The sequence below is a fragment of the Mercenaria mercenaria genome, chromosome 6 (assembly GCF_021730395.1).
Source record: "Mercenaria mercenaria strain notata chromosome 6, MADL_Memer_1, whole genome shotgun sequence".
In the NCBI taxonomy this organism is placed as follows: Eukaryota; Metazoa; Mollusca; class Bivalvia; order Venerida; family Veneridae; genus Mercenaria; species Mercenaria mercenaria.
Window position 1 is genome coordinate 23,715,833 of NC_069366.1, and position 11,248 is coordinate 23,727,080.

Sequence of the window (11,248 nt, forward strand, 5' to 3'; positions counted from 1 at the left end):
ATATCCTTAGGACTATGGTCACATTTTTATACAATCTTGCCAGACATACATATATTTTTGACAACACAGAAAGTGACGCCGGACGACCTTCAGCTTTATCCGGAAGTAAAGAAAATGAAACACAGGCTAAACTTGAAAATCGAAAGTCGCATTTGCATTGGTCTGTACTCAGGGGTCACGCGCAGAGACAACTATAAAATTATCTAAATGTATGCGCGTGAACTTTTTTTTTGCTGATAAGGAGTCAATTTTCAACTCTTTCTAACGATTTGAATACCTGTGATTTATCACGACATGTCGGAATAAACAAAATCCCACAGGGGTCCGTAATTGGTGAATTTTGGAACTTCGATAAACTTTTTGTCTAAAATTGTCAGTATATGCCTCGGATGTTAGATATTTCCGTATTTGAGAGCTGCAGACCTAGACATTCCAGAAATAGTTTCAAAATGAATTTCTTTTATAAATATTGATTCTACGGAAGCGTGAAAGGGACATCAGACGCTAATACGTTTTATTACGTTACAGGCGTGGAAATGATATCTGCTACAGATCTGCTTGTTGGAACACGATCCATTGAAAACCGAGTGTATGTAACTTGCACTAAAAGGTGATGAACCTTAGCTCTTTGATAAAAAAAATGAATTTTAGTATTGTCTTAAATCCAATTCCCAGCACAAGTTATACATTCCCAAGCTTTGAAACTGTCATTGACAGCTTTTTTTTACAAAGCGCAACCGCCCATGTCTGTAGGTTTCACCTTGAAAAGCTTAAGTAGAGCATCATCGGCCAACCCACGTGACCTTTTGGTATAATACTTACGGGGGAAAATCGCTAGAGTCAGGTAACAGTTTTTGCTTATAATATTCTTGTTACTTGACAGATTTTAATAAAATAAAAACCATCGAAGACAGAAATATGGGTGCTTTTTCTTCTTCGCTGCAAATCATCTGCCAGAATTCTTAAAACTTTTCTCAAACACTTTTTTTTCTCTGACCAAATGTGTAGATAACGTACACACTGGAATTTGGGCGAAGTGTTCCAAGAATGTATTGGTTAAGAGTGGCGGACGTTTTGTGCCAAGGAATTCACTTTTTTTCTGTCTTCAACGCTTTTGTTTTATTAAAATCCATCAAATAACAGAAATTTACAAACAAACTATGAATATTAAAGGTACGTATCGATTGATTTCCCCCGTGTGTAAGGTGTCAAAAAGTCACGTGAACATTTCTGTCACATCCGAAATAAGAAAGCGTTTCCTGACTACACAGTACAGCCTTCAGAAACTTTTGCTTTGTTTGTTGATCTGTGTAGTGCTAGGCTGATGAACCATACGTTAATTTGTAACTTTCTATCCTAGTGTTTCAAGATTCCATAGTTAAAAGCTGCGTAAGAAACTCATAATTGATATTAGAATAGTATGTATGTCAGCGATATACTTAAAGTATCTGTAGTGCACCTGTCAATATTTTGCCCGCCCGGGGGAGCGGCGGGCATACACGGGACTTTAGACAGAAGACCATTCCCGACAGGCGGGAATTTGACAAACATTTGATGTACCAACTAGGCTCTAGGGTGGGATTTAGACAAAAAAGGTTGTCTCTAGGGTGGGGATTTAGACAACAAAATTTTTGAAATGTCAAATTCCCCTGGGTCAGCCCGCCGCCCCCACGGGCGGGCAAAATATTGACGGGTGCATAGGTGTTGCCCGCAGTATGTCGATTTTGAAATGACTCCTAAATTCCGTCAATATATATATATTAATACTGTATTTTAATTCAGTTATGTCACGGATATTTGGTAATCTGGTTAAAGAATTTTCTTACTTTTATATGAGGATTTAGTCTTTAAAAACCTAAGTACTATAATCTAAGCCCTCTAATTTTCCAACTATTTTCGCGCATACAACTTACTTCTGTCGAATCAACGCGCTTTTGCATAATCGTTAACGTAATCTGATGCAGACGACAGTTCAAAGCACAATTTCCAAAATTTTCGAGCATGCCTTATGGAGATTTAAATCTCAAACAGTTCAGTTATAAATTCAACATTTCTCGTACCGATAAAAAAATCTGGCCTTTTGGGAAGGTATTTGCTCTTCTGGTAAGTATAGATGCTACATCCGGCCAAACAATGAACTGCCATAAATAATTTAGCGACACCTCTGCAGCAATTTGTGGATGAAAAGGTTTAATGTTCCTCTGGACATTGTTTGAGTATGATGTTCGTTTCTGTCATGTCATGTTGTCGTGTGTGCAGCCCCGCCAGAACGACAACTCGACAGCTTAATACGTAGTTTTGTCATGTTGGCGGCACCACCAGCACGGGATATGACATTCGTAGAGCGTCGAAACGACATATTTTTCTATCGTGCTGGAACACTAGTTTGCTCTGTCCTTGCTGACGAGGACACGACAAATTATTTTGTCGTTGTTTTTGCCTTCCAAATGACACGCGCAGAAGGGCCGCCTTCATATCATCCACCATGATTACAATGGAAAATAACTTGGTTCGTTATACCGCATCGAATAAAAAAAAGGGATAAATCTTGCCTTAATAACTAGGATACTTACTTTCGTTTACCTCAATTACTGGAACTTCATATTATTATATATTATAATTTAACTGCGCAATCAACTAGAATACGAAACAACAACAAAATGATTTTCCATGTCCTCGTAGTGTCGTATCCAGACGGGGCGCCAACACGACAAAAATGTTTATCGTGTAGTTCTGGCTGGGCGCCTAAACGACAGCACGACTCGGATGAAACTAGCCATCATATCTGAGGCAATGACTGGCATCTTGGTAGAACCACCTATCTTGTGTTAGCCAGCTGGATGGCTTCCTAACAGGGAAAAGTTCTACATATCAACCGAGGTTTCAGACCAATAGACCCTATATGTGAGGGGGAGGGGGCATCAAAATAGACCACCCAGCCACGGTGCATCTTCTGCTCTACATTCGACAACACAGATATTTATGCTCTAAGTGCAACAGATATTTGTACTAAAATCAAGCTCTCATTGCCATGGCAACAGCCTTGATCTGTGTAAAAAAAGAAAATTCAGACTTCACGTGTGGCGTTGCTCTCTCCAAGTTGCACTGTAACTGAAAGTTGATATATCAATCGAATACCTTCAACTTTATGCAAGTGTGTGCGTGCTCCGCCGGTCACAAGGAAGTTTGATACACGAGTAAAAAAAAAACAACGTTACAACAGGTATTTTATTTGTTCTATTTTAATGTTTTATTCTACGAAAAATTTTATCAAGTGAAAAATTCCGAGAAAGTGAAACTATAATCTATGAAAAATACAATGTTGAATATAATAAAACATTTTGCAATAAAGTACTTGTTTCTGTAAACAGGCATTAACTTGTATACTTTGCCTAGTAAAATTAAATTTTCTCAAACACTAGTCGTGTACGTTCACGAGTCATACGTAACGTAATCATTTTACGACAAGGTTTGTGGGGTATTTTTGTTGGTTTTTTTGTTGTTGTTGTTTTTTTGTATCTAAAACACAACAAGATATTGTCAGTTAAAAAGATACAAATTAAATTGTTAATGCTGTGTCTCATTTGTGTATCTAGAATTTACCAATTAATTGCTTTGGACATACACTCGTCATCCCTTTTTCAGTTATTTTCCACATACATTTTAGTCAACCTTCGAATGACCTAATGCTTTAATTTTGCGTATCTGGGAAACCTCTTTTTAACTTGAATAGAATACGAGAAATCGTAAAATACATACAATGATCTGTATTAGAATAGTGTTCTATTTTCATTCAATGGCTGAGTAACTATCTGGTTTAAGATAGTTACTCAGCCATTGAATGAAAATAGAACACTATACCAAGATACTATGCGCTCGGATGCGATACCTGCGTGTACTTATTACCGTACTCTTGGAATGAATGTGTCAGAAACATACACTTAAGGGAGAGGAGTGCTAGGGAGAGGAGTGCTTCATATATGCCTCACCATAGTGGCTTTGCGACCAGCATGGATCCAGACCAACCTACGCATCCGTGCAGTCTGGTCAGGATCCATGCTGTTCGCTAACGGTTTCTCTAATTACAATAGGCTTTAAAAGGCTGGTCTGGATCCAGGCTGGTCGCAAAGCCACTATATTGGTTTATTTCCTGGCGCGGCTCATATTATCATCCAGTTATGTAATACTTGATGCATTAATTGTGTATGTAAAATAGAAACTCATTTGAGCCAATATTAGAAAGTCTGGGCCGATATGAAAAATAAAAATAAAACACACATACACACACACACGTACGCACGCACGCACGCTGACACACGAAAACAACAATGAAATCACGAGAAAACAGGACCATAAAATGTCTTGATATTATTCAGTGTAGTCATTTTTTTTCAGAGGCTGTATGCATTTTGCACTTTTAGTTTATAACATCAAACTTTAGGTTCAACGGAACAATGTATTCTAAAATAATGTGAATAGAATATAAAAGAAGGTATCCTGATAGTTAAAGTGCAAAAAACTGCTATTATATCTGATAAATACTAGAAAAGAAAAAGCCCAAACCCCGGTAGAGGGCCATGCCTTAAACAGGTCGAGTCATATTTAGGCAAAGTATTGTTTGAAATACGTTTATTGGCCGTTTGCTGTTATTGATCAGCTACACAATAACTGAAAAAAAAATCTCTTTTTTTTTTTGCTGTACATGCAATTGAATTTTATTTTATAGTTTTCTCTTAGATAGAATTGTTGATGAGATCGTTCCACGGAACTAAAATTCTTTTTGTATGGACAAACTGTAACGTGTGTTTTCAATTTTCATACGGAAATTAAAAAAAAATACGAAAGTATCAACATGCCTATCAAGATAACAAGGATTGATAATGACAGGGAAACGCAATGTCATTACGCATGCTCAGTCATGTTTTGTCCAGGGTATTATGATCAGAAAGGGTTGTTCAAACATTTGTAGATAGCATAAAAGAATATTCATAATAATTTATAATTCACAAAAAACTGGTAAGAATTAGGTGCAAATCAAAACGTATCTAAAATCAATAACTCATTAACGTTCTAAATATATGGTAAGGTTTTGTTGCCGAATTTTAAGAAATAATTCAGGAAGACTTTAATACCCTCTACAATATACTCTAAATCCTTCATTTGTGTTAGTCAGTTCATTTTTTTAATTCGGACATCGATCATCTAGAAAACCAGCAGACGTACAAGTATACGTCCCATAGTTTTATTATGTAAGATTTCTTCACCATGAGCATGTGTCTGTTATTGCATGCACACCTCATGAATTGATAAAAAAAATCAAGGGCGTGGCAAAAAAAAAGTTGGCGATTTTAATATTTATTTTCTTTACTAAGCTAGTTGTATTTATATTTCAGTCTTTGAAATTGTTAAACAATAATCTTTAGGAGATAGTTTTATATGAGCATCTTTAAACCGACGACCAATTCCCCCAAAAAATGTCTTACAGGTACTTTATATGCTACCTGAGAGATTGTAATAAAAAGCTGGGCGTACAACGCGCATTTTAAAAAAGAAAAACACTTTATCACCTTGAACATTTTTGCCCTTCTTTTCCTGTCACGAAAATGCTATATGATTATCAAAAATGTTTGTGTGTCACATGTATTTGTATTTACCGTACAAACAGAATCAGTGATAATAAATTTTAGCAAAAAAAATGTAAACAGTGAAGTAAATATTATAAATGAACACATCAAATTGAAACAATCTGTCCTTCAGAATCACTTAAAGTTTGTAGTTGTTCATTAACATGACGGAATTAACCTATTGATGATGTTTGTGATAAGGTACACACGTTTATCACGTACTACGTTGAATTTGTAATTATCGTAAAGTCAATAAAATCATTTTTATCAATACAGTTTGTTTACAAAATTTAAAAGAAAAAAAAACTGATTTATAATCGCATACATTTTCGTTTTCGAGCAAGTTGTGAGTCGATCTGGAACTTTGGAATATTAAGAAATGACAGAAACATTTATGAAAACATTTTAATAGAAAATATTAGTTTTGTACGTGTGATATACAGAGCGTTATAATTCAGATTGTGTGTGAATTGGTATTTTGCATGTATATTCATAATGTCTTATTGGATAGAATGTTGTTGGTAGATAAGCTTGTTAAATAATATTATTATTATGAGAAATTTACATATGTCATTAGGATATATACGTCTTTTACATGTCGCCATATTTATATGTATTTGTTGTATTGCCTCATGGGTCTCAGACCTTCTGGATGGAAATAAATAAAACTAAAAACTAAACATTAAGTATAGGGGTTGTCGTTTTCATTTTCTCAGTAGTTATAATTTTCTCTTCTATGCGCTATACTTGATATTTTTGTCAGTACGACGTTTCCGGCGTGTAAACATTATTTTAATTTTCATGGTATGCAATTTGGTAATGACAGTAGAAGTATTTAGACTGAACACCAATGACAATGTCAGCAGGTGTTTCCATACAAGAAAAAATATACCATCATCACCATCATCATTATATATTACGCAATAAAAGTTTTAAAGCGATTCATAAACGTGAAGTACTCTTCTGTCTTGGCACTTTTTACAGGACATCATGCATTCAAATTCCCCAATCAGAGAACTTCATTTTCAAGTGCCTGCCAGTTTCTACTTGGATTGAACTAAGAATTTTTACAATAAACACATAGTTACTTTAGAAATGAATATCAAACTATTTCAGTTTTTTTTCACCGCATATTTCCTAGAAGATGCAACAAACTATAAAAGTGACTTCAAAGTTATATTTAACCTTCTTAAAAATTGAAGTTTCGTCATATTATAAACAATCTTTAAAAAAAGCGAAATCAAGAAAACAAACTCTAGCCGCCGCGACCGTTAATGATCGTTAAATATAAAGGCAGGTTATCTCCAGTACCCCGTTACAAACGCGTTTCAATTTTGAATGGAAAATTAGTAAAAATCAACTAATTCTCATGTGTTTCCATAACGTATAATCTGTCAGTAACTAAGTTTCAAAGCCTCCATACAGTGTATAGCAATAAATTCCTGATATCTAAAACATTTCCTTTTTTATTGTCATACGATCTGGAGGTCAGTGCCTTTAAATAGTATATGGATATACTACTTTGGTGTTTTCATTTAAAGATATTAGTAAAAAGTAACCATTACCTAAGGCCTAAAACAAAAATTATCTATTTCCGGTAAGGCAATATGCTAAAAAAAGATAGGGTAGGTAGGTTGGATTTTCTTTTTGACTTGCTTTTTTTATTAATGCAGATTTTTCGGAAATTATTTTTGAGTCAAAAAATTAATACAAATAAGGGAGCTATGCCTTTAGAGCATCAGTAAATTGATTTCTAACATCACTGGTCATGTTTAAAGCATAGAAAGTGCAGTTTTGCAACTCTCTGTTAAAAAATTGAAAAAAAAAATTCTCCAAGGCCATAAAAACATTTAGGGTCGGGCCAAAAAATTTAGGGTAGGTCGGGATACCGGAAACAAACAATTTTTTTACGCCTAAGTGAAATTGGTATCATTCCGCAATGTTTCGGATATGTTAAAATTGTTGATTGCGGCTTTTTATCAATATTAACAGCGACTAGGGACCCATAATTCATTTATCAACATTTATAGCGATGTCCAAAATATTTACTTAAAGCTTTGAGACAGTCCTTGAAATGTGGTGACGGAAGTTTATTTTTAAGTTATCGCATGTTTATTTCGGGATGCCTGTAATAAATGCGAGAAAACCGATAAAACTGATGTGTTCCCGCCGAATATATCTTGAACACAGGAAGTATATCAGTAAATACATAATTTTATAGGACATGAATTAATATTAAGATGAGGATACAATTTTGCACGTAGTTTTAAATGTATTAAAACATCTACCATCATTCAGGTCTTAATAAATTTCCAGTCATGGGTTTCCAAGAAAATCAAACTTATTTCTCATAAATGTGATAATGGAAGTATTTGTCGCCAACAGACCGTAACTCATCCACAGTGTTGAGTATGTTTCTCGGGTGAATGTTATTTTCATTTCGTATTCTGTCAACTAAAATATATGGGTGCTACAAGACAAACAAGTTAAATAATATGATTTTTATTCACATGTTAGCAGTGTGTACACTGTGTCAGTTACTATCGTTGTAATGAAAGTAGAGCGTGTCATTTTGTAACGTTCTACTTGTACAACTTTGGATAATTCATAAAGTATAAAAGAAATTATCATGTCTGTCAAAATGCATACTAGTATTAGACGAATACGAATTGATATTTATTTCATAATTTGAAACATAACACATGAAAAAGCAGATATAGATTTCTCTCTTAAAATTGATTTTCAAGAACTAGTATTTTTATATAGTCAAATATTATGATAATTTATAAATGCATTTGTATTACATTTGTAGGTTAGAATAATTTTGTTGTTGTTTTAACTCTTGTTGGTATTCTATTGTATATCTCATAAGGACGACCCTATATTCTACACCGTTGATCCAGCCTCGCGACCTGCTTCAGGCCGCTTATATACTATAAGTCATCTAACAACTGCGTCGACTGAGGTCGCTTGAGTCAATAGAGTCATTGTCGGTTTCCTAAAGGAACGAGTCATGGGAAGAATGCAGGAATATAGCTTGCGTCGATTTCGCCTATAAATGATATTTCCGCTAGAAAGAATATAGAACATTTTTCCATTAGGAATGTATATTTAGCCTTTTGACTCTCAAAATAATGGGAGAACTAATAACACTGTGTATGTTACAACGTTTCTATAATCAGTTGACCCGTTTTGCTCCTCTGACATGTCAGTATAACTGTCACGAGGGCGAACATTCCAGCAAATAGAATAAATTTGGGTTTTCAACAGCCTGAACACTATCGAAGGCACTTGTTTGACAATTCTCACACCAGTTCAGTATCTATGCCCCTATGTGTTCTTGTACCTCCATGAATGACAGTGCCTCCACAAACCTTTTGTGCTTGCCCACAACACAGATTAACTTCTCCAACGGCACCGTGACGTTATGTTGGCATTTTCACTGTGGCAGGATCAAGTATCCCCCGCTCGGAAATGGTGTTTTCTTTCTGTTAAGGTGCGAACTAACTTCAGTCCAATTCAACACTCGTCAGATGCTTTGTCTAATTCACAAGCTGATTTATTCATAAACATGTGACAGAACTTATTACATGTATGATTACTACTGAAGTCTTGAATTCCAGCGTCTCGTTTGTCTTTTGGGCCAAATTTACCCTCTCGGGAATGTATGGTCGGATTAGTAAGAGTAAATTCATACGCGTCCTTTCTTTGAACGCCTTTCAGGCCACAAATGACAAAACAACCTCCGGATACGTGTAACGAAAAATGACAAAAGGCCTCCAAAATTAAATCACAATGTGCGGATGTTTCCCCCCTTTTGTCAACAAATGTTGTAAATTCCCCTTTAAGCTTTTCTTCAAACACCACCGCTTCATCTTTCTCCCACTTCTTCTTGTGGGTTAAAGTTGCTCTTTGATCAATTTCTGTTACCGCTGGCACAACAAAACGTATCTGAAAATTTTCATTTGATATGATAGATTGCAGTGTAATATGTAAGTATCTAAGTTCTTCGAAATGAAGTTTGAATTTCTAATGTCCTAACAGACAAAATACATATGTCTCTCCTGTACAAAGTCTGTATAATATACACAATTACGCTAACTCAACAACACATTGCATGAGCTTTAAGTAATATTAGTTATACCTTGCATGAAGTTTTATCTAGTAGTTGGTTAAAACGTTCCGCAACAATCCGACCTTGTTTGCTGCATAACGCATACATCTTACAGTCCTGTGTGTTTCCACAGTAATGTCTAAAAGCCTTCACCACAACAGGTATCGCGCAAATATCCCCATAGCTGAAAGTCATGCCCTGAAATTAAATCGCATTTATCATAAAAGGCATATATCAGTAAAAATATCGGTTAATAAGTCTTATGATAACACTTTATTTGGATAAACATCTGTACACACATGATTTTATTTTAATTTACTCTAATGATTGCTATCAATTTTTACAATAGTTCGTTGTACATATTAAAAAGATTGGTTTACACACAATTTAATTTAAAGTATATAGGATTGAAATGTGGTACGATGTTTATTTCTTCTTTGCTCAAATCCTTGAACTATATTGTCGGAAGCTGTTTTGCTGCAAATCAGCCAATATTCATGTTGTTTCATGTAAAATTTTATTGAGTTTTGCACAAACCTTAAAAACGAGCATGTTCATTCCTTTTCGAGGTACGAGTCCAAATGAGGCTCTGTAGCGCCTGGTTCGGTCTTTTTTTGTACCCGCAAATGAATGCCAATATACTGAGTAAGTGCAGTTTTCAGTCATTTTGCGATATAATTTTGTAAAACTAATTTTGAAACTTCTGCGAAGATACAACTATGAATGAATGATTCTACGTAGCAAGTGCAAAATATATATACTAGTATACAGACCAGTTGTAAAATTCCCCGGAAACATTTTTCTTATTTTCTGCGTTTTTCATCCATTTAAGTCTGTCTTATTAATAGATTCCTGGACTCCCTTTAAACATGAGTGAACGCGACAGATTATGCGTTTGCATTCGCTCTTTGAACTGACTTGTATCTATATAAAGGTTTTATATCCATGGTATGATAACAACGTTTATACTGAATTATGAATTAACAAATAGCTTTTTACATCAACCAATATATAAACGGGTACAAATGTTTTTGCGCTGAACTTCATCATGTCAGTAGAGGGCATTCATAATGCTGCTGTACTCCTTATCATAGGCCTAATGAAATTGTTTATTTGCCATATGTTCTAGTATTTGCCTTAGAAAACAAAACTTTCTCTTTTGTTATAGTGGACATAAATGACCTTTAAATAATAACAACTATAATTCAAAGGCGGAAGTTGTTCTAATTATTGTTGTTCTGTTGTATATTTTTAGATGTCACACTTTTATTCGTCATTATATATTCTTTATTATAGTCTCTTCACTTTACATCAATATACAATATAAATAATAAAACATTTATAAACACAATGCACAATGTTATTCAAATATGAATTATAATTTGAGCCGTGCCATGGGAAAACCAACATAGTGGGGTTGCGACCAGCATGGATCCAGACCAGCCTGCGCATCCGCGCAGTCTGGTCAGGATCCATGCTGTTCGCTAACGGTTTCTCTAATTGCAGTAGG

The 11,248-nt window shown here is 34.8% G+C and overlaps 1 protein-coding gene across 2 annotated transcripts; it reads right to left on the bottom strand.

Moving 5' to 3' along the window:
* Positions 1 to 8,278: 8,278 nt before the first annotated feature.
* On the bottom strand, positions 8,279 to 10,763 carry LOC128557645 (uncharacterized). Of its 2 annotated transcripts, none has more exons than XM_053545422.1 (3): positions 10,512 to 10,763; positions 9,769 to 9,936; positions 8,279 to 9,575 (listed from the first exon to the last, which is right to left on the bottom strand). In XM_053545422.1, the coding sequence occupies exons 2-3, from the start codon at positions 9,931 to 9,933 to the stop codon at positions 9,144 to 9,146; spliced, it is 597 nt and encodes a 198-aa protein (XP_053401397.1). In that variant the 5' UTR covers positions 9,934 to 9,936; positions 10,512 to 10,763; the 3' UTR covers positions 8,279 to 9,143. The 2 variants fall into 2 exon arrangements, with proteins under 2 accessions (XP_053401397.1, XP_053401396.1); XM_053545421.1 differs by lacking the exon at positions 10,512 to 10,763 and adding an exon at positions 10,276 to 10,467.
* Positions 10,764 to 11,248: the final 485 nt, after the last annotated feature.